At 42.3% G+C, this 24547-nt stretch overlaps 1 protein-coding gene across 4 annotated transcripts in view; it reads right to left on the minus strand.

Annotated features, from left to right (window-relative positions):
* Positions 1 to 380: 380 nt before the first annotated feature.
* The window catches only part of ARMC8 (armadillo repeat containing 8), a 60601-nt gene continuing 36434 nt past the window's right edge, over positions 381 to 24547 (minus strand). For all 4 annotated transcript variants that reach the window (XM_014870460.2, XM_014870459.2, XM_014870462.2 and 1 more), the window contains 16 exons: positions 24293 to 24373; positions 22908 to 22983; positions 22731 to 22821; positions 19507 to 19567; positions 16578 to 16778; positions 14606 to 14701; positions 13165 to 13247; positions 12806 to 12887; positions 11529 to 11615; positions 9474 to 9566; positions 8867 to 9016; positions 7088 to 7183; positions 5087 to 5182; positions 4545 to 4617; positions 3538 to 3631; positions 381 to 2276 (listed from right to left, as the gene is read on the minus strand). In XM_014870460.2, the coding sequence (XP_014725946.1) occupies positions 2243 to 2276; positions 3538 to 3631; positions 4545 to 4617; positions 5087 to 5182; positions 7088 to 7183; positions 8867 to 9016; positions 9474 to 9566; positions 11529 to 11615; positions 12806 to 12887; positions 13165 to 13247; positions 14606 to 14701; positions 16578 to 16778; positions 19507 to 19567; positions 22731 to 22821; positions 22908 to 22983; positions 24293 to 24373 (1494 nt within the window). In that variant the 3' untranslated portion in view covers positions 381 to 2242. The remainder of the gene's footprint in view (positions 2277 to 3537; positions 3632 to 4544; positions 4618 to 5086; positions 5183 to 7087; positions 7184 to 8866; positions 9017 to 9473; positions 9567 to 11528; positions 11616 to 12805; positions 12888 to 13164; positions 13248 to 14605; positions 14702 to 16577; positions 16779 to 19506; positions 19568 to 22730; positions 22822 to 22907; positions 22984 to 24292; positions 24374 to 24547) is intronic.

Consider the following 24547-nt stretch of genomic DNA (forward strand, 5'->3'; position numbering starts at 1 on the left):
TTTACTCACCTTTTTTCTGAACACCTGTAGGCACCAAAGTTCTATAGAATCAAACGCAGATTTGCTTTAAGAAATGTGAGTTGGGGAATGATGAGAGGAGATACATAAGAACTCGAGCTCCTCAACACAGACAGGAGTGCAAATGGGGCAGGGAGATCCCCACTGGACAGTTTTGTTACAATACCTGCCTCAGAACTTTTTTCTCAGTTTAAGCAAAAATATATTTGATTGAATTTTATAAACAAGACTCTGCTTCTGAGGTACTTATATTGAACAAATTCTCACATATGTTTACTTTCCCTTTTGTTCAACCCCCAAAGTCCATCATGAAACATTTGCAGAAGGACGTTAAAAAACTGCCAGTCACTTACTGCAATGCCTGGGGAAAAAGTGTCAGGTGCTCACTTTTATTTGTCTTTGAGAGTGGAAGAAGTTACATGAAATGCAGATATTCTTCTTTGCAACCAAGTGATAACAGTTATCTGATATACAGCACATTCAAATTCCAGGCCAAACTGTGGTCACATTTTCTGACACAAAGTTACCTTGGGAAAAAAGTAAGGCTGTCATCACAATTTGACCTTCTGATTAGAAATAAAAGATTTAGATAATTATCAAAATTGGTTAGCAAAGTTACAGACTTCTCTTCTTGCTGCAGCCTTCCTGAAGCTCAGTGTAAGAGAAGAAGGATTTGGTTTAAGACATTGGCTGCAAATTCTAGTGCCTGTTAGTGCTATGTAAATACAATGTCTGGGGAGTCTGACTATGAACTGTGGTCTAAACTGAAACCAGAAAGAAGACCTGAGCAGAGTCAAAACCCTGAACTGCTTGAGGAGACTGGGAAGTCACTGGGCTCTGCCATTCCAGCCAGCCTGAGCTCACACAGTCCCCTTCACTTGCACTCGTGTTTCCCCCTGCACACTTGCAGGCACCATTTCAGGAACATACAGACACTCAGAGCTTCTGGATGCAGTCACACCCCACCAATTATCCAGCAAATTAAATCCATGCATGTGTGTATAGCTGCAAATATACAGAAAATATGTAGCAACATTATTGAGCTATAAAACAAGACAGAAGCCCCAGGTTTTCCATCCCTTCCCCAACTTAATGCACCCAGTTGATCATTTGTGGAAATAATTTGGAAGTCACTGAGCTATTAGTGGAGATAAAGGATGCAAAACAAAAGCAATTCCTTAATCCTGTTTGCCAACTCCTTCTAGTCTCTGGAAGGTATAACTTCTGCAACACACAGTTTGCTCTGCTGGTATCAGTGATCAGCAAATCCTTCTGACCATGAATAAGCCAACCCTTCAGCAAGTAGCTGAGCAAGTTCCTGGGTGGCAAAACAAGAGCTTATTCCTGCTGATCTTGCAGCCACATGCTCCTTTCTGAAAAGCATCAGTCATGCTAACCCTCAAGTATGAGCTTGTTTTCCAAAAATGAAAAGAAACCCAAACCCAATCCAGTTGGGCCATTCCATGCATTTGAGCATGTCATCGATACCAGGTGACCTTGTATTGTGGCTAAGAACTCTTGGACATTGTCAGTACAGAATGTGCTGCTTGGAATTTGAAGTCTATTGTCTCCTTCTCTTTTTCTCTTTAAAAATGAAGTATAATGTAAGTTAAGCTGAAGTTCAGAAATGCATATATTTTACTTAAAAACATTCATCTGTTCAAAATTCAAAATAAACTTTATGGGATACAACAGTTTGGTTTTTTTTTTTTAAATAACATTTCATTCAAACGGTATATAATTCATTGAAGTATTCGTACAGCAAACAATGGTTAACCCTTGAAAACCTGTAGAAAAAGATTTTCACACAAAAAAAAGGAAAACCAAAAGTGAGGTCTCACACCCACACACTCAGCCCGGCACACGCACGCACTCGAGCACCCACACACCCACACAAGGCTGCAGCAAAAGCAGAGAATTGGAGGCCCAAAAGGAAAACGATGACTGATTGTTCTATCTGAGAGTCCAGGTAGCTCAGGAAAAAAAAAAACAAACCAAAAAACCAAAACACCCCCCCCCGAGTCCTCTGAGTAAAGAAACTACCTCAAGAAAATTCTCAAGTGCACTGGAGACCTGATCATTCGAACTGTTTCTGCAAAGCAGCTCCCTGCACCTGAGAAAAATGCAGCCCAAGGTGACTTGTGCAAATATAAGGAGTCAGGAGTATCTCCTGCTATTCCTTAAGTAGACATGAGGGGTGTCCATAGATTCAGTTAGTCTTTGATCATGCAAGGTACTGCTGGAGTGCTGTCTTCGCCCTGCAAGAAAGAACAACCCATTAATTACAGCAGGCTGGCTTCAGCAGCAGCAGCAGCTTCAAGAGCAGGCTCAGAGCGTGCCAGCAGAGAGGAAGGGAGGATGGCTGAGGAAAAAGCTCCCTCATTTTGGAAGGATCTGACCCATGGTGCAGAAATGCTCTGGGTGGGTTGTAACTGTTAAAGAATCCACCTGGCATCCAAGGATAACCCGATCTAGCCAATGACACTGAATCCCAGCACAAACTGAGGCACTCCCAGCATGGTGGGGCTTGGGATGTGTGTTATACACACCTCCCACAATCCCTCAAGAGCAATCACTGAAGAGCAATTGCTTTCTGTAATACAGGTGTACCACGAAAAGCAGGTCTTTCAGCTGAGAAACCAAGGAGTGTCAAGTCAGAATTTACTAAAGACACAGGAATCCTGTAGGAATACTGGCCCCACCAAAAGCATAGTGAGGTGAGAGGGAGAAAGAAGCCAGTCTAATAATGCATTTATGTAATCTTATATTGCATAATGTTTTTGTTAAAACAAAAACACCTCCTAAAACTCCTCTGGGGTTACAGTTCCATCATCACACGGGCTGAGTTTCCTCCCACCTGAAGTGAGACACTTTGCTCTTCCTTTGTCCCCCACATCTCCCAACCTGCTACCATGACCTTAACAGACTTTTCCAGGACCGGATACAACTCATCAACAGGGAAGAAGATTATTCATTTGTTTTTTCCCATCTTCCTGCTGTGATCACAAGCCATAATAATAGCCCATGGAGGGAGCTGGTGTGGCAGCAGTTGGATATCAAAATGTTCCTGATGATCAATTTCAGTGCTAATACTCTGGCATAGATTTTAAGATGAGAAGTCCTAACTTTCCTACAAAGATGTCTAAGAACACTAGAACATCTTTCATAAAACCAGGAATACCAAATTTAATGCATTTTAAAAACAACTACACAGTTTTGAGTTGCATTGTCTGTGTGTGACATCTTCCAAAGATTAGACTTTCTTCTTTACTTTGTGAAAGAAATTGGGCTGTTGCCAACTGTAGGTGGGATAACTGCATAAGGTTAACATAAAACCCCAGAAATTGTCAGTAACTGTTTTGGTTTTACACGTATTTGGGAAGCAGCCAGATGATCTACGTGGATACTAACACAGGTAACAGCACAGGTGTGTGCACAGTTATTGCTGGGCTTAATTAGTTTAAAATAATTTAATTGACATTAACAACCGTGGTGATCCTGCATTATCTTCATACTCACTTGTCACACAGATTTGGATCTGAGGACTGACTCAGTTTATGTAGAATATCTACGATTCCCATGTCTCGGAGTTTGTCTTGGCGCTCCTGTGAACCTGCAGCAACAACAAATCCCATTGTTGGGGGTGGCACCATCCCAAATGTCTGCAGGACAGCAGAGAGGGGTGGGAGCAGAAACCTGCTAAAGGAGGGGGTCAGGAGCCATGTCCAGCTAGAGCACAGCCATGGAAACACTCCCTCAGCTCTGCCTGCTTCCCCAGGGAGATGTGCTCTGTGTGTACGTGTTTGGAGCCAAGAACATCTTGAAGGCAAAAATCTTTATCCTAAGGTATCCTGACTTCAGCTGTTTTATCTCTGATTTCACAGGATTTGGATGCAGAGACTATTCCCCTGGAGGTGTTTCTGAGCCTGACTTCTGCCCTCTCCTCCTCTCACCATATTCCCCTGAGCAGTACCATCCTTCAGCCCCCTTCTGGTAACCTCCCACTCTCCCAGGCCATGACTTCCCACCAAATGCCTTATCCATTGCTCCCACTTCCACCCACAAGTCCTTTAGCTGGTTTCAGCCCAAGCCACTCAAGTCATCCATACTGTGGAAAATTTCTTTGCCAGAGATCCCCTTCTAATCCATTTATTCTCTCCAGTGAACCTGTTCCTTCCAAAATTGTGTTTCCACAGCCCCTTTAAGACCTGGAAGCTCTTACAAGAATTCTCTTTCACTCCAATTGTTTTGAGACTTGACAGAAATGCTACAGGTGAAAACCTCCTACTGTGTCTGCCTCGCTCCTGTTTATTGTCACTGTGCCTTTGTGTCTCTCCAGAAAGCTCTGCATCCTCCTCAGTGTCTCCTGACCACTCCCACATATTCCATACTACACCTATAATGATGTTTCCCATTATTATTTGGATCCCACTGCACTGTGCACTGCAAATATTCATTACTATGCAACAAAAGCTTTTTGATCAGGATAGTAACTTGTCTGTGCATTAATAAGGAGGGTTTCTTACCTTCCTCTTCATTCCATATGAGATTAGATATACAGAACATGGCAGCAAGCTGTAGTTTAGCATTTGAATGACTCTAAACAAAGAAAAATAGAACTCAAGTTTAGAAGAAGGAATTCAGAAATTCACAAGACTTATATTTTGACATTCATCATGTAATAAATACGATAGCAAAGCTGGGACTAATTGTTATCTACAACTTCTCTGAAAGAGAGGACCCAAATATAAGGCACTTGAGTAGTGGTCAATCACTTTCTTCCAAATGTTTACTGACATCTCCAAGATATGCATTTTTCAAGTTCATTAAATGTTTTCTATGTACATGATGTCACTGTAATGTTTTTATGGGAAATAACCCCTGCATTTTCCTTTTAGTCAGTTCCTCTGTACACCTCTGCCATACAGAACTGTACTTACACCCCACTGGTTACATAGAAATTAAATGCATTATAGTGAATAATTCACAAAACAAAATCCTAAAACACTTTCTTCTTTTCATTCCTGCAAAAGACCAAGACAAATCCTTTAAGAGAAATTCCCCCTACCATGTAGTATTTGATTTTCTGCAGGATGTCATCATTGGTCATAATCAGTTCTTTTGCCGTTGTGCCATCTGCTATATTGGCAAGGATACACAATGTCTGAAAGAGAGAAAAACTGGGAAGTTATTTGGCCCCAGATCACATCCCATGACAGCTTCCCTGACAGCTCTGAACTTGGGACAAACAATTCCTTTAATTAGTTTTAATATCTTTAATCTGGAATTTCCAGCTTGCTCACATCTAGGGCCAATGCCAAGCAGTTACCAGCTGTGGGGAGCAGCCCTGGCCAAAAACATTCATCACCATTTTAAAATGCAGAGCAGCACTCACTAATTCATTGCAAGGAAGAACATTTTAAATCTCTTATGGAAATCTGCAACATACACGAGATATGTCTGCTCTGTAGCAGTGGCTGGGGGAAAGGAAAAACAACAAACCCCAACCATTTCCACCTCCTTCTTAAGGCCAGGAAAAGGAGAGACAGAAGCCTTTCACCTTTTTGCTGATCTGGCAGAGGAGTAATTTGTTTTCAACAAGTCTAATCACAGTTGTCACCTGCAGAGGTAACTCCAGCTACTTCTGCAGCTGGTTATGTCTTGCAAATTAGAGAAGCCATTCCACAGGATGCCCTTGAAGCACCCTGAGCCACACTGGCCCTACCTGCACAGAGCTTTGACTGACACAGCCCCTTCCCTGGCTCTCAAGCTCTTTCCCAAGAGCTCTGGAAGAACTTGACCATCTTTTCTGGACATGCTGGGAGGACACTGGAGGATGATGAGCACATGTATGGGGCTTGTGTCTAAGCTGCACTGCACTGTGTCAGCAGCTGCAGAGACTAATTACTTCAAAGCTGCTAATTACATCCTGATGAGGCCAGCAGTGACAGCGACAAGCACTGTCTTGCTCCAAGCAGGGGTTCTGGTGTGCAGACAAGTAGTACTGGACCTTGAAATAAGAGCCAGCTGCACCACAAGGACAAAGGAAATGCTCAGTGGATATAGGCCCCAATTCCAAAGCCCATATTCAGCCCCAGCCCCTTCTCAGATTATTTCCCAGGTATGCTGGTTCTCCTGCAAAGTAATTTGGATAGGTGTGGCAAGATAAATAACCTATGGCAATCAAGGCCATTCCTGTCACCACAGCTTTATCAGGAAGACCTATTTAGAAAGACACACGTGGTTAGCTCTCAGCTGCTTCAGAGCCATGGTGTCACCAAACTTGCTAGCCAGAGTCTTGGAGGATTTTTTTTTGCTAATTTTGCACTTAAATCGCCAAAGGCAGCCTGTTGGACTTCAGCCTGTTCTTCTGTGAGCAGGGATTTAGATGAGCTCTACTCCTACACTCATTTCCCATGCTGTTTGCTACCCATATCCAACCTAAGCCAAAGCAATCCTCTGGCATCTCCCACAGCTCCTTACTGCCCCCATCCTTCCCATATGAGGAAGGAATACAGTTCTCCCACTACCTGTCTTGTCTGGCACAAGAGTTACTTAGCCAAATCCTGCCCACCCATCCTCTAATTGCTGTTTTAGCACCCCCACAGCAGCTGTCCCTGTACATTGGTTCCAGGATGTCATTCCTTGCTGGCCATCTCTTTCCCTCTGCCTTTCCTCTTGCAGATTGCTTTTCTTAAGTTTTCATTTGTCAGGCCAGGTCCCTCCCTACTTTTTTCTGGGCTCCATCAGGATGCTCTTTCCCCTTCTATTCCTGCTGATCCCTTCCTGCCATGCAATGGCCCCAGTTTAATTCTTCTGCTCTCACATCCCTCCTCTTTGCCAAACTTACATTTGAAAAACCATTCTGAATTCAGTTCAAACAATTTTGTAACAATCCATTAGAAAGAAAAGCATTATTGTAGGTATTCAAGTTATTCATCTGACAGATCTCAGCAAAATATTCACAGCACATCATAATCTCAAACAAAAATGACATGTTGTGAACAGTAAGCATTCTTTGCTCTCTTATATTTTATTCTGCCAAGACAACACAAAACAGAAAAGTTACCTGCTCTTTGACTTCTATATTGTGCTCCCCTTCCAGAATGAGGGTTACTGCTTGCATGATTTGCTTCCCATGAGTGCTCATTATGTGGTCTATGTGCTGCCAAAGCAAGGATGAAATACATTTAGTGTAACTCCCCAGGCAAGGAAAGGGCATTCCTGCTTGGATCACTCCAAGTGAGAAGTAGTAACACTGCACACAGAGCACTGCTCCCAGTTAACTCTCCCAACCAAGAATTCATGACAGCAGAAACACTTCAGAACATTCTTCTTCATGTGGAGTCTGCTTTTGTCTGAGAGAGCATCATATGGGCCTTGGTGGTGCTCTCCCTGTCACCTGGAGAGGAGACACTGCTGTGCCAGTTGCCAGGCTGAGGACTGAACCTTGCTGACCCAGGCTCTAAATGTGTGAGGCTGCAGCTGGAAACAACCACTTCTCTTCTGATAACCAGGGGGTAACACCAGAGAGGGGTGAGAAAAGTGATGTTTCTTCTCTGGTATTTGCTACTCTTGCAGGGACTCTGTGTCCAGGTCCCATAGCCACATTTCCAAAGCCTTAGAGGGGGCAGGGAAATAAGCCAGATGCATTGGTTACTGTCTGGGAAAACTGCCCTAAGTTCACAGGGTCACAGCTCAAAGGTCACTTGATGACAGACTGTGAACATCTATACTAGAATAAAAGAGAAAAGATTTAACAAGATCTACTGGATTAAATGATACCAAACCTCAGGACTGGCAGCAAACAGGCACCAGAGATGACCAGCACACAGCACATTACAACTCTTCAAAACCTCAGAGATTGTTGTAGGACTTCTTAAAATTGCTAATAATGGGATTTCATTGGAAAGCTGCTGAATGAGTTATTCTGGAGTGAGTTTTGGGTAGAGGTTGAAAATGGCTGGTTCAGGCTCTAAACCCTACCACAGGAAGCAGTGAAGCTGGCACATAGTTCCAGACAGAGAACACCTGAAGTGACAGTGAGAACTGTCAGGGTGAATTCAATGAATGACAGGCTATTAAGCATCTTTTCACATTAAGACAGAGTTAATTTTCTATGAAGGTTTACTCAATGAATAAAAATACCAGAAGATTTTTTTACAGTGACCTTTTTCTGGTAGAAACACATGATGTGATAAATGCATAGGAGATGCTTCATGGGATTTTTCCCCTCAAAAACGTTGGCTTGCCAAATATTTGCTGCATGTTTTCCCTCTGTTCTTCACAGGGGATTACCCCTTTCTTTTCCTCCACTGTAAATAAAGAATGTCTCTTTCTCCCTGTCAAAAACAACTCCTGGGCTTACATCTTCCAACCATTTTATTTCAGGGGGTACTTTTTTAAGTGCACAGTCCCATACCAAATTCACAAAGCCATTGTTACCTATGTAGATGGATAAGAACAGAAGTATTTCAAGTGCCAAGGAAGAAGAAAGACAGGTATCTTTAAGATCTGCACCTTCCCATACACTGACTCAACGGTGCAACCCTCAGTGTTGTTGTGGACAAGTTTCACAGAGAAACTACTATGAAAATAAAGTTGCTGAAAGTTAAATGCAACGGAATTGAACATTAAATGAAAATGTTTAGCTCTGATAGTAATGACAATGTTTCCATGGATGCAAAGGATACTTTGAAATACTTTCTCATATTGATTTGCACATTTGCTTACAGATATTTGAATAAATCCAAGTGGTGTTAAAACAGGAAAATGTCTTTTCACAAAAGCATTGCATTGGCAGCTTGTTTGATCAGCTTTCAAAAACTCTGTTTGCACCTCTACTTACTGGGCGAGTGGAGAGAAGATTCCTGAGCAGTCCCAAAGTTTTCATCAGAACATTTACATCGGAATCAGAAAGCAACTGAAACAACTGCTCTGTGCTCAGACCTCGCAGGATGTCTGACTTGATCTTCTGTTCCGCTTGAAATGCCATATTCTGAAACAGACACACTTGTTAATTGATTTTTTTACCTGAAAATTTGGGCTTTCACTCTTTTCGTAAATTATTCCCTAAAACAATATATCCTTCCTAAATCAATCTTGCAAAAAGGCTGTAAGCAACACAGTGAACTCAATTTCCACATTGTCTTACAGCTGACCTGGTTATTACCTGTTTTTATTTGCCCCCTGGCATGCTACTGACACTATTTAACTGCTTCCCTGAACGATCTTGGCATCAAAATTAATACCAGAACTGAAGAATTTATTTTATTTTATGGACTAATGGATGAAGTGTTCCAGGCTGATGTTTTGCTTCTGCAGTTTGGTGGAACAACAAGTCAGATTTCAATTATGTAATTTTTAACAACAACTGACAAGTTCCACAAGATATGTTCACAAACCTTGTCAGGAGCACAGTCACGAGTGGTGTTTCACTGGGGTCTCCTACTCACCATTAAAGCCCAAATGCCGTTCACTCGCAAGGCAAGGTTTTCACTCTGGGTTAAACTACATAGAAGTTCTATGGCTCCTGATTCTAAAATAGGCTGAAAGAAGGAGGGAAAAACAGATCTTTACAACACTACTTAGGACTAACTGCACATGTGAAAATACTAAAAATATACTTCTTATATCTTCTTCTTGAGCTTAAAATGTCCAGTGCTCACACGTGAACTGGCCATGCCACACCCCAATATCCTTGACCATTTAAAAATAGGTTTTATGAAAAAAGTCATGTCAAGGCAGCTGATTTCTCCTATGTCTGTGTTTGTGGAGACATGGATGCACACACATTCATATGTGTATATACATCATCACACATCTGCCACACCCCACAAGCAAATGGGTTTTCCTAGCAACTTTCAGCTTGGGAGTGCTCTCCAAAAACAAACTTCCTTGAGCAATCACATCATTTTGGGTAATTAGAGGGATATATGTCACAGTTGAAAAAAGGTTAAGGACAATGACAGCTACCTGACACCTTGAGTGACATTAATCTTGGTGCCCAGTAATGGAACTTTCATCATAATAAAGAAAACTGTAGACTTCTTGATTGAACTACCTTGTAGTATCATCTTTACATGACAGGCAAAATATCAATACATGCACTTTTCTTTCAAACTGATTAATGGAAGTGAAGCATTCACTGGTTCATGCAATGAAAACCAGAATGTGAGGAAGAGGCTGGATGCTGCAGGAGCAGGCTCCTGTCTGAGCAGCAGCACGAGCAGTTTGTGCCCAGCTCACCTGGTCCCAGGTGCTCTGCACTGCAAGAACCTGCCAGGGCTTTCACCACAGTGCCAGGGGCTGCTCTACAGCCACAGCACTGGGAGACATTCCCAAACTGGAATGACTCAGCTCTTCACAGGGTACAACACAGCCACTTCAGCTTTGCTCATTTACTGAAGTGACTGCTGGATTTTCAAAATATTATGTAGAAGAAAAGGGTGACATGTAAAAAAGGTCAGATGCCTCATAGAGGCTTTCAAATCTAATACCTGTAAATATTCCTTCCCCTTACAAAATCAGTATTTTCTTTTGGCAATGATGTTTTTGACATGAACCACGTATCCTGACAGAAAATGTATCCTGACAGAAAATCCACTATTTCACTCCAATTTGAAGTAGAAATAAAGAAAAAACAAAAACAAAAACCATCCCCCCAAAAAATACAAAAAATTCCATAATAAAAAAAATAAATATATACAACAAAAAACCCACAAAACCACCAACGAACAAAAAAAAAAAAAACCAAGAAAACCCCCACAAAACAAAAAAAAGCCAACAAAACAAAGAGAAAACAACCCACAAAAAAGCCATAAACACTTGACCTGCAGTCTGCTAAAATAGCCCCATGGCTGGCCCCATGGCCACTGAACTGTGCTTGGCATTATTTCAGTTAATTTTCTGTCTCACAAATATGATTGAAACCACCAAAACCAACTGATAATTTGGAAATCCAAAGTGCCCTCCCTGCAGGATCCCACATACAGAACAATCTTGTAAGTATTTTCTGTAATTAAAAAGTATTTTAGACTTGGGGAATTGTTGCACTGTGTTGATCTGTGTGTATGATCTGTATGAAATACAGACTCTGCAGAACCAGATATCCTGTACTGTTCATCTGAGAACAATAAAAACACAAGACTCAGCTATGCCAGCATTTTCAGTGTTACAGTAGCAGTAATTCTCTAAGACAATAGATCACATTGCAAATTATCAGTGTGGTCTCTTCTTGTTTATGATCTATTTAGACGACAGTGTTTTACAAGTTAAAAGAAAATTACAAAACTTCGTGTCTACTTCCTTTCTTTAGAGACCAAATTAACTGTCACAGCACTGTAAGCAGATGATTTTTTTGTTCCCAAGCTATCAGTGGCACAGGCTCTATAATATCCTTAACATGTCACAGGCACTGGCTGCCAATTAACACACCTTTATGCTAATTGAACCATTGTGTAATCTCACTTTAGTCCATCCCCTCTCCCTGCTGCTGGCTAAGTACTCACCTCCTTGCTTGGAGAGAATTCCAGAAGAAGATTGCATAGCGTGGAAGATGCTACTACAAGAATTTCATTTGGAGCATTCTGTAAAACCTGCAGTCACAGAGGGAGAGAGAGGAATTCTGTTGGTAGGATACTGAAGAGATCACTAAAAATGGAATACCTGCAACTATGCTGCAGCTGGATATTCCAGACTTCAGGAGGTGCTTTGATGCTAGCAGTGCACACCCAGACAATGATATACATCACACGACAAGCTGGAACAATTCATTATTTCACAGAAGTCAGATGTGAGAGCTTTCAGTTCAATTTAGTAGAAATCAGTGGGGACAAGCCCTGCTCTGCCAAGGACACAGAAAGGAAGCTCCAGGAGGAGCCTCTTTAACCCCTCTGTAATTCATGCTGAGCATAACACAGCAAATTTCCTACGGAGCATTCTCTCAGAGGAGCACAGCCTGAGACAAATTACAGTCCCTTATCTCTGCCTGGATCTCCAGCAGCACCAAAACACCAATTCCTAAACCAAACGTGCTCCTCCCTTGTTCCCTACTGCCACCGCCACCTTCTGTGCTCTGGCCACTTCACTTCTGAACAGTCCAGTCAAGCTCACTTCAGGAGATTCCTATGGATGTCAATACTCCCAAGCCTTTAGGTGTGATAGCAGACTTGGTCTGCTCTGCATTTTCAAGGTCTAAAACATGTTGAAACTGAGAAACTAGTTTATTTATCTGCATTTATGACAGTGGCATTACAGGATGAGAAATGACATATCTTACACACTTGAATCTCACTTAATCTTGTGGAAAAATGCACTATATGATAATGTGTCTTTTTAAAGGTCTTTCTGAGGTCTGGTTTCAGCTATAGAATCTGCAATGGGATGTAAGAGGTAGAGAATTACAGGAAAAAACACAAATCTAAATTCTCCTGCAGGGTTCACAGACCAAGTCTGAACTGTGCCATCTAGTCTGAGTCTGAGATTCAGGGACATATAGTGCTGTAGTGGCCTGTGTGAACTCTGAGAATAATTTAGCTTCACACACTGATGACAAACCTCCCCCCAAAACAATAATGAAGAAAGGAAACAGAAGGCCAACCAAAACTCAAGCAAGAATCACACATTTGCTACTGCTGGCTTTTGTTGACTTATGACTCTCTTAAGGAGAAGGCCATGGGATTTTGATTTCTAGGTAAATTGTATCATGATTCTACAGCAAGGCATGCCAACTCAACAGACACCCTGTGGTCCCTGAATGGACCAGAACACTCCAGAACTCACTTACCTTCATTAAAGGCTTCCATACAGCATGATCCTGAAAACTTGTCCTGAGCTGCTGGACAGAACGGGACAAACTGTGCAAACATCTGGAATGGAAGAGAAATCTTCCCTGTGAGACATGCACACAGCTGTGCACACCCTGCTGCTCCACAAGGATTACTGAGCTGGGAGCCAGGCCAGGAGAAGCCTGGGAACAGCCCAGAGAAAAAAAACCCCGCACCAGCCCAGGCTAAGTGCCCCTCTCCCCCAGGAGGGCTCCCAAGAGCAGAAGTGAGGTCAGAGCAGCTCTCACACAGGGAGCAGGAGCTCTCCCAGGTGCAGCACAGAGTGACAGAGGTTGGGCATGGATGAGGACAGGCTCACCTGACTGCAGCCAAGCGCACCTTGATGCTGGACTCGGACAGGCCGTTCACGATCCGGTCCATCATGTTTTCTGTCTCAATGATCTGGGCCAAAGAACTCAGGTCAGTGCACAGCTCAACAGCATCCATGGCTGCTGGGATTTGGCTACAGCACTTGCAATGTTACATACAGAAACTGCAGCTAAAACCAGCATGCCACACTCTTGCCAGATTAAATGGAAAGTTTTGTATATCTACAGACAATTCAGAAATAAAAAAATATCTACATTCTATGTTCCATTATGGCTTTTAATCATCAAGGAACAAGAATGTGATTTGATATATACATATCTATGTATATATAGACATACATATACATGAATTACCCTTAATGTCATATTAAAACAAAAGTGAGCATGTGTGAGTGCACACAATATATACAAACTACAGATCAGACAGGTTGTAGAGCTGTGTGGATAGAAAATATCCAGTGGCTTGTCTGCCGTATTTAGACAAGGCCAGCACAAACACTTAACACCAGTATAAAAGGGAGTTAATACCCACATGAATGATGGATTTTGCATAATAAATCAACTTTGATATATACACACTCACTGCTTATTAAAAACTATGTAAAAGAAGGATCTCCACTATTAACTAAAGCAACAAAAGAGGAGTTTATTGGGTTGAATTCTGGAGATCCCAAGTGGCTTCCCACAGATAAATCCTCCTGATGTTATCTTTTCATTCTGTGTTTTCCTGCCCCCTTCCTTATGCTTTTCCCCTTTAACCAGCAAATAAACTCAGAAAACAGTCCTGTCTTCTGTACTTGCTACACGATACTGTAAATCCATGATTAATTAAAAAAAAAAAAAAGCTCCTTTTAATAATTCATTTATTAAGTTCCTTCCACTTTTCACACATTAATTTTTAACTATCTGAGTGCTCCAAGCAACCAATCTCTTTGCTATAATGTTTGAATCACCAACTGCTTTGTTATGACAGTGCAAGGCCCCTTGGTCACTTGAGAATCAGGAAACAAATTCTGACCTTGTTTCCCAATATGAGCAGACTTTCCAGGGTTTATTTTTTTAAACGTTTGTTATATAATAGAATAAATGAGAACAGAGGTATATTATCTCTCTCAGAACACAAGTTTCAGAAATTTCTCATATGCCACAACAGTATTCCTTTTGAGTAGCCAAGTATCAAAAATGTTGAAAGACAACTCCTTGCACAAGTGTAGTAGATGACTGTAAAGATGCTTACATAACTAAACATCACTTTTGTTATACTCTGATAGCAATATGATAATTTTTCTTCCAATTCCACGCAATCTGAAAGCTGATATTAATGGAGGAGAGACCTATTTCCATGATGATGGGGAAAAGCACTGGGAGGGTGGGAATTGCTGCCTTGCAGCTGCCCCTCTGTTTGACTCTCACCCCGAGCCCCCAGCTCACCTTTTTGCGGATGTCCTCGTCGTTGGCCCCCAGTGACGCGTAGAGCTTGAAGGCGGCCTGGCGCAGCTCGTGGGCGTGCTTCAGGTCATGGTCCAGCTGGGGAACACAGCACAGGCACCGTGTCAGCCACCACAGCAGCTGCACTGTCACACTCTGATTTCTTCTAAACTGCTGCTTGCCCACTCTTTGTCTGCCACCCCAGGGGCAGCCAGAAGCACAAAGTGCTGCTCCCTGAGCTCGTGTCCACATTTACCAGCAAAATGCAATAACCAGAATTAAGTTCTCTGTAACTCTCTGCTGAGTTACAGAGAAGACAATTTCAATTTGAGGACAAAACAAGGTTAGGACTCTATCAAGACTATAGTCAGGTAAAAGCTATTCTTATCTCCCACGAGAAACTTACAGCAACTAGCCAGAATGAGTGAAAAAACTGGGAGAATCAAGGCAAGTTCTATCAAGAGCACTGAAGCACAAGCAGGAGCCCAAGTTGGTCTCTAAATCTCAGGCCATGTTAAGGAGGGAGAGGTTGGATATTGGGAAAAGGTTCCTCCCCCAGAGGGTGCTGGGCACTGCCCAGGCTCCCCAGGGAATGGGCTCAGCCCCAAGGCTGCCAGAGCTCCAGGAGTGTTTGGATAACACCCTCAGGCACAGGGTGAGATTATTGGGGTGTCTGTTCAGGGCCAGGAGCTGGACTAGATGATCCTTGGGGTTCCTTCCAGCTCAGGACAGTCTGTGATTTTATGACAACTAACGGGGGCACTAAGGGCATCATAAAATGTGTTTAAGGTTGACCCTGCTTGGAACAGCAAATCTGGGCTCTCAGATCTCCTCATGTTCTCTTCACTGAGAATAATTCTGTGACTCTGACTGCCCTCAAAACTCTGTACCAAAGTGTTCTACAAACAATGCAATCTTCAAAGTCTACACAAAATGCCAGGAAAATGACAATATAATGTAGCACAGCGCTGAAATAAAAGAAATGTCAAAAATTAAGCTCTATGAGTAATTCTCTCCAGTGCAGCTATATTGGAGCAGTATTATATAATTGTTATAAATATTTTAAGCAGACAAGTTCTCTGTTTGTCAGATTCCTCACTCACTCCTCATGTAGTTTTACCTTACAGGGTGCAATTCTAAGCACTCTGTCCAAAGCCAGCACTCTGGATTCCCAGCTGGCTGCTTCTACAGACTTACTGCACACTCAGAGCACTGTCATAATATTTAGAATTGCCCCACTCACTTTTGGAACCTGATCATGTTTTTGATGCTACAGCCAACATCCATTACTCCTCAATAAGCTGCTAAACTTCTTTTTGCTCTGTTTTTTATACTGTAACTATTTTTTTTTTAATATTTCATTTGCATTTTTACAGAGAATTCAAGAGGCTCTCTAGGCAGAATTAACCCCATTCTATAAGGGTCAGGGAAATAAACCTGTCTCTTGGGCAAGTTTCAGGAAAAAAGCAAAGCTCTGTACATTTTTGGGTACTTTCTAATAATCAGACTCAGTAAGACTCCAAGGTACATCTGGTCTCTGTTTATCCAAAGTCTTGCAAGTGCAGATAACTCATAATATGAAACAGTGAACATCCACATATTTTTGTGTTTTAACACAACAGAACCATCTCTGAACTTCAGATTTTCCACAAACCTAAGAGTTGAAAACTAATCTGTCTTCACACGGACTATTATCTCTTATGAAGCTGGCTCCTGAAGGCAAGATGTTTAAACTAAGAGGATGGGAAGACCAGACATACACACTTCTGTGTGGTTAATGAAGTCTCCAAAAATCAGCGACTGAGACTCAGAGAGCACAAACATCAAGAATCAAGTCCTGCTGGACCTCTGGTCACCTTTCAACTGAGCATCTCAGGCATTAGGCTTAAACAGAATTTACAACACCCGTGCTGAGCTCATTTACTGTTGGTTTTGCCCGTGCCTGCAGGGTTCAGAGGCAGGTCAGAGAACGCACCCTCTTGATGTCGGCAATGGCGCTGACGGAGCTGGGGTACTTGAAGTAGTCAGCGAGCATGACAATGAGGTGGTCGGTGATGCTGGCCATCCTCTGCAGCTCCACGTCTGTCTCAATCAGGTAGGCCAGAGTCTCTGCCCCCTCCACCCTCTCCTCCAGCAGCCTGTCCTTACTGCACATCCGAACCAAGCACGGCAGAGTCTGCAGAGATTTCAAAAAAAGGAGTTTCTAGTGCAGATAAAGAAACTCTGAAGGAATGAAACAACTGTCCTGCAGCAATGTTCTGAGTTGTTCTTTAGATAAAAATTTTCACACACACACATTTCAGTGGGTTCAAAGACTGCACACACAGAGGAATTATTCAGGCACTGCTAAGTGTACTTTCAAACAGCTTCTCACAAAGCCAAAATGATACAATGTTTAGAAATGACCATGGACAAAGTTTGACAAAACTGTAAAAAAAAAAAAATCCCCGCAAAAATTGATATTTGCACAGGCTTGTTCTTACTACAAACCAGAACCAAAAGTACCCAAGCTGCCCTCAAGAAGTACTTGACCCCTCCTGCCCTTCTGTGATCCAGGATTAACTAAGGACAATGCAGTCAGAAATAATCTCAGGGTTCCTTTCCCACACACTGGCTGCCTGGAGCAGAGGGTAAGGGAGGAATACTCCTCAGCAGCATACCTGATCAACCAGAAAAGAAGCCAACCTGGGATCAAGGTCCATTCTGCCTTCTCTGACATCTCCCCTACCTTGGTTACACCCACACAACAGTTTTGTTACACCTTCTCTACTGAAACATAAAAACTATTCAAGTCTTTCTTCACCTGAAGCTCAGTGAAAAGCACTTAACTCCAGAAAGGCCAATTCTCCAAGGGCTGGGACTCTGCTCTCTCAAGCCCTCCCAAATATGAAAACGGACAAGGAGTTAACACCAAGCTTTGTGCTTGTGCAACACCACAAAGTTCAACAGAATAACTCTAGTAAATATTGCTCAGAGTTATGTTTTGGGGACCTGAAATAACATCTACCCATTGATTGTTCAAATGATTAAACAGATAAATATCTTATCTCCACTGCACAGGAAGTAGGACTTGCCTACATATTTTAGAAAGCCTAGATGCCACCACAAAGATTATCAGCGAGGTTGTGAATCTTGCAGTTAATCCAGTGAGCCAAAGCACCCCTTTCTGCATACCTGGCCTTGAGCAGGCAGGGAAGATCATACATAGGCTCTCAAAAAATTACATTCATGTGAAGTGAGAAAGAAAAGAAGTGGAATTCCATGTCTAAATCACAAAGACAATGTACTTCTTAATTATTTCCAAGGTCAAATGGCCTGAAATGAGCTATTTCTTGGAATTCAAGGGCTGGGCATTCTTAAGTCACTGGCTGCATGCACCCAAGAAACACAGATCTCATGTTTTTTAACACTAAGCAATTCCATCTGCTTAAAATTAAAGAAGCAAGAAATCTGACAGACACATTTTAACTGTTCCATTGCACCTACAAGTCAGCACAGTGCAATTAATGCATAGGAGTAGGGGGCTGTGTAGGAATATAAGTTGAAAAGCCACAATGCACACCTGGCCAGCAGATAAAAGTCTGGAAATGGACTGTAGAGATGGAATATCTAATTTCCATGGCATGGCTGGGATGTATATGAGTTATCTGCACAGTTTCACTATTAGGATTCCAGAGAAATCCTTTTCATTCCCATTAAATCCATTATTTATCAGCCTCCTCTGCCCTTCTCAAGGGATTTTATTTTTCCCCATGTTGCAGGCCAACCCACTACTCAAACTGAGCAATGAAAGTGAATGAAAACCATTTTGGAAACACACATCCCTGACTGGCTCCCAAATGCAGAAAGTTTGATAGCAAAGGGTCAATAATCCTGAGTGCTCAAGGGGCCATCACTTCAGTTCAGCAGAGGTCAAAGGATTTGTGGCTGGATTAACCACAGGGACACTGGTATCTTGCCAGTATGAGCTCCTGGAGGAGGAATCACTGGAGTGGTTTGAACAAGGCAAAGGTTCTGTGCCTTCCTTCTCCCTTCACTCTTCTGTCTGCTCTCAAGTACTATGACACATTTAATTCCACAGCCTCAAACATGGATTTGTGCTGAAGCAGCTTCCACAAGGAAAAAATGCTGCTGTTGCTGTGAGCTGGCCCAAGCAATTCCCTTTGCAAAGGTTTGAAAGCATGGTGGTTTTCCACAGGGCCCACGTGGCCCAGCACACGCAGCTCCACAGGGCAGTTTGCAGCTCCCAGCAATGACCTGCCACTGCCAGCAGGGCCTGCTCCCTGTCCCAGGGCAGAGCAGCTCTGGAACACACACATCCTGAGCACAGAGCAGCACAACAGGGGGGAGTTATGAAAGGAAGACATTTCCAAAGAAGAAAGAGGATTGCAAGAGACATGGGTTGGGAGAATGGAACTGTTGCCCCCAGTTTGCAGGTCTTGTAAGGAGAAAGATGATCAGAGAATTGGAGAGTCAATTTGGAACAAAGCTGAGGAGGCAGATGAGGGAGAAAGATGCAGCTTGGTTTCCTCAGCTGTGCAGTACCAGGTGCCATGCAAAAAAGATGCCAAAATGCACACTAGAATGAAGAGTACATTGCATTTTCTTGCACAAAAAGACAGGAAGGGCAGGCCTTTGTCTCAGCCAACATGTAGATTTTTTATCTATCATTGCTTGGAAACAAAGGGAAACCAGGAAACTATTTCTTTAATTAAAAGAAGTCAGAAGAACTCAGTACTTTACAATCTTTAGTGTAACAGATTTTGTGCTGCCTTTTACATGAGAAAATAAAACCAGGATAGACCTAAATCTTTTGAGCAGAGAACTGTTTAAGGAGAGGCTGTGGCTAGAACAAAAAGAATTATTCTATATTTACAAGGTGGTTGAAGCAGGACACAGCTCACCTTCAGAACGATGCAGGGATCGTCCGTCCGTATTGCTCCAGCTCTGCACATGGAAGTAAGGCTGCAACAACACAAGACACAGTCACCCACCATGGCTTTGATGCACTTCAGCTGCTGCAGAACACCTGTCCTAATGAAATATCCTCCCCTGTTTGATTTAAATACATCAGAGCTTACTAGGCTTGGGCACACAAACTCCTACAGGTGCACTTGGAGGCAGGTTTGCAATGCAGGACCCCCTGCTGGAGCACTGATCAATACACACAGCACACACTGGCCACAAAGGGTCACACCAGCACCCTGACAACCCCAAACCCAAAAGGAACAACCTGCACTGACATAAAGGTGCAGCACACCCAGACATTCCTCTAAGTACCTGCCCCTGGATGGGTGCAGCCACCAGCAGAGAACCAGCAAAGGAACACAGCCTGACAGCTCAGGCACAGACACCCAGGCTCTGCCCCAGCCCAGGAGAGGTGGAATTGCTGTGCTGCCTGTCCACAGACAGGGTTTCACACTCTGCAGGAACCAGTACACCCTCACCAACAATGAACCCAGCCAAGGCTTTGACACTGCACCAAGTCAGCATTTGTTCCTTATTAGACAACAGTTCACAGTGGATATGACAAGCACAAGGTCTCACCAGCACACAGCATCAGACAAATTCCAAGTTCTTTGTTCATGTACTTGTAAAGTGTCCCAAACTACCAGAAATGCAAAACAGCCCACCCACCAAAAAAAGTGTCTTATTTTGAAGTGGTTTTGTTTTTACCTGCTCTGCCACAAGGCACTAGAATGGAGCTGGAGGGGAACTGCTGTGCACCAGTATCTCTTGTTTTAGCTTCTGAACTAACCATTGGAACTGGTTTTTATCATGCCACAGTGCAGGTTAAAAAATACTGTATTTCAAGTAAAGGTAACTTAAAACTAAAATGTTTGGACCCTTAGTTGGGCAGGCTGAAGTTGTACACAGGGTCAATCAGAACTGCTCAGCTGAGGAGCAGCACTATGCTCATATAACCACGGTGCATTTCACCACATCCCTGAGCTCCTTCCAAGGGCTCAGAGTGAATTCTTCCACCTCTTCAAGACAACAATCCCACAATCACAACTCTCTTAATATGTTATTTCTCAGAGAGTAAGAGATAAGACTTCGAATGTTAGCACAGAGATCATGTGCTGAACTTTTACTGCCCAAGCCTTGCAGCTGACAACAGGAAACTCATTTTCACACCTTCACTACCAGGAGGAAAGCACCCATCCTGCAGCTGCCATTTAGTCTGGTGAGACTATTTGCCAGGCAAAGTAGCTCTATTTCAGTAACGAAAGAAAGTAATTTTTGACTTCAGGCAACAAAGCCTTGGCTTAGGTGGAAGCAATACTGGTGATTTTAGCAGAAAACGTTACTGCTCCACTTGGAGCTGCACAGCACTCTCCCAAGGGGGATCCTGCTCTTCCCTCTGTCCCAACACTGCTGCTCAAGGGAAGGATCTTTTCTACATTTCAATCAATAGGATTGAAATTTTTATTTCCTTGAGTCTTCCAAGTATACTTTAATTGTTGAGGGAAAATAAAGGGAATTTGTTAAAGTAGTCTTGCATGCAAGTCTGGATTCAAACAAATTTTAGAGAAGGTTCAAAAGGAAAAAATCCTTCTAGAGCTGTATTCCAAAGAGTCTAATGATAAATCAGAGCAACTGCAGATTAACTGATCGAAGCTGACAAGGTAAGAGTGAAATCTAATTTACAAGCAGAAAAAAAGATGATCTGTGACAATTTCACCTACTACTCTCATTAGGAAAAAGGAAGAGAGTCTGACTTGGAGGCAATCAGGTAGGGAATAGACCTATAGAAGAAAAACCTAGAGTTTGCAAACTTCAGGACTGCTGTAAAACTAAGAGCCCTAAGAAGGATGAGTGCCTCTGGACTAATTAGAAACCCAATTTGAAATTTAAGATACTGGTTTGTCTGCCATTTTCCTGCAATTTTCTTTTGCTGCTTTTCACCACATCACTTTCTTTCACGCTTTCAAAGAAAGCTGAGCCAAAGTATTGAAAAGCAACAGCCAAAAATGGGTTGTGTACCCAGTTCCTTCAACCAGCACTGAACACCAGTAGACCAGGTAATGTCCATCTCAGAACAATTCTTTTAACTCCAGCCTGTCCTTATGTCTTGTCAACTGCTTTCTATCTCAAGATTAGTAAAAAAAATTACCCTTAAGTATATATGACATACCTCCTACATGGAGTAGGATTACCCAAGAACCCCCTCACACACATGGACATCACTGAAATTGCTTTCATGAATGAGTTTGGGCATCACAACCTGGCAGCATAAGCAGAGTCACAGATCCTACCGACCCCACCTGCTCCTCACCCAGAATCAAGAGACTCTAGTACTGACACAAGTGGCTGTGAAACTGTTTGGTGAACTCAGAACTCACTGCTCCTTGTCCAAAAAAAGCCACCAAAAACTAAAAGAATAATCAAACAACACATCAGCGACCAAACTCCTGAGTTAAACTTCATTTTAGTAGTTTATAGCAATGGGTGATTTTATCTCTTTAACTCCCTGGAGTGATTTCATTGCTATCAACACAAGAAAAGGAAAATGGTCCTAAAGGGTGTCAATCCCAGCTTATGGAGTGAGCATAACCAGGGTGCTGCTATTATGGAACTGGGTCACATCTTGTAGGAAGTCATTATGAATATGAACACACAAATGTGCCCACACCAGCAGGGAAAGCTGAAGTACAAAATTAATTAATAATATTAATTCTGCTGTATGAGCACATGAAGCCTGAAGAATAATCTGTTTTATTTAAAACAGTTGGGTAGAGGGACTAACTCTGCTCTCTCATCATCTTGGTGCACAGTCTCCAGCACAGCACAGCCACTAAGGACGACAGTTCAGGACTGTGCTCTGCCTGTTCAAAGCAAAACTTATAAAATCCAACATACATGTGAAAACTCATGTGGCTGAACACATTCCTCACAAAACTGCTGCCCAGCAATATTTTTCCCTTTTTATGTACAGCAAAGAGTAGAAGTTATATTATAAAATGGGGTGAGAGCCACTTGTTCAAGGATTTAGACAATGCAAACAGTATCTCTAATTATTCCTAAGATTTTACATCCCATATTACTTTGGAACAAGGAAGAAGGGAGTAGTTGAACAGTAAGGATTAAACTCCCTGCTATTTCCCTAATTCCTGAAGACAATTACCATTTGGCTGACGTGAGCTGCATTTCAATGGGCTTGTCCCTTTGTAACATCTTCACAAAAATCTGTGGTAACAATTCTCCATCAACAGACACTGCAAAGAGAGAGCTCCAAGTCATTCTCATTCAGTCAGGCAAAAATTGAGTGTCAAACCAGCAGCAGCAGCAGCATTGCACTCACCATTGACCAGAGTCATGGATACCTGGGGATTTTCAAAGGCTAGAACTGAGAAGCATTTCAATGCCTGCATTCGGACCTGTGTAAAAACATAATAATATGAAATATCAACACTGACTTCATAGGAAAACCAGGCTAAACTGCTGGAGAGGCTTGTAGAAAACAATGCTGTATAATCAACAAGAAATGGAGATGAAGACTAAAAGGCAGATGGAAACATCTAACTCACACCCTGACTTTTGTCACCTCCCTGTTGGAACTATCCTTCTGCAGGGGATGTTGTAAACTCTGTGAAGAAAACCAGCAAGGCTAAAACTTGGGAACTCAACAGGAAATACTGGTCTTATCTATAATGCCTTACAAAGTGTAATAAACAACAGAAGAATAGAAGCATATAACAGTAGTACTTTTACTTTTCAGAACTTCTAAATACTTTAGAGAATCAGAAAAACCCTTAAGGTCTTTATTTCAGAATCCTTTAGATGTGGGGTTAATAAAATGTCTAAAGAGAACCATTCAGCCTCCATTAGTTTGGAAGTGATTCCAAACTCATCTTAAAGCAAATATATACCCTAAGTTTTGCTGCCATTACACAGCCCCAGGTACCATCTGGATGAAAAGGATGGACAAATTCCTTCATCTTGGCTCCTCCTCCTTCAGTCCAAAGTTTTGATTTAATCAATGTTTCATGACTGCCTAGTTCCTGAAATCTTCATGACTTCTTTTTTGACACAGGGAAGATGAAGCATTATCACCTTCCCAGACCACAGAACCCAGATTAGTTCAGATATTAGTCTTTGACTTGCCCTTCTACAGCTGCACATATTTAAACTGTGTTCTTGTCTCCACAAGTGGAAGGACTGAGAAGGAGCTGACCCTCCTGGCCACCAAGTTACTGGTACAGTGTCCTCGGAGGTGGTGCTTTCACATGGTCCAGGATGGACTTCAACACATAACAGAGAAAGGAGCTGAGACTCAGGAATTCAGGGGGCACAACACATAGGCAGCTGGTGGCCTCCACACATTGCACAGCCATCTACTTTCACAGGTATGACTTCCTTTTTAGGACAGACCACATTTGCTTCTCTTCAGCTTAACTTCTTATTCTCATTGACTGTTCAACAAATTAGACCACTTGGGTTGCCAAGTGCCTGTTCCTCGTGGGAGCAATGCTAGGCAGCCCTGTTTTCATTAATCCTCCTTTAACTTCACAGTACAATAACTCTGGCTTTGATAGAATATGACAAGTAAAAGCAACTGTTATTCTACAAATATACATTGTACCTGTTTACAGCTTTGGTTCACAGGCACAGATGTGGGTTTTGCAAGCTCCACTTGAATTCCTTTCATAAATACATGTTAAACACAGAGTAGTTGTAATGTCTTACTTTGTTGGAGGTGGAGACCAACAGATGTGCGATGTTCTGAACAGCTCCATAGTTAAATAAGATTGTCTGGTGATCTGGACCCTTCAAAGGAAACATAACACAGGGTTTTTAAAACAACATGTAAGAGGTTTCCACTATCTGCAATTCACTATTAAATATTTAAGATAAATTTCCTAACATTTACTTTGTAATCAGCTGGCATAACAATTTTATTTTTTTTACATAAACAACTTTAACTCATTTTTATAGCATTTG

The sequence above is a fragment of the Sturnus vulgaris genome, chromosome 10 (assembly GCF_052056855.1).
Source record: "Sturnus vulgaris isolate bStuVul1 chromosome 10, bStuVul1.hap1, whole genome shotgun sequence".
In the NCBI taxonomy this organism is placed as follows: domain Eukaryota; kingdom Metazoa; phylum Chordata; class Aves; order Passeriformes; family Sturnidae; genus Sturnus; species Sturnus vulgaris.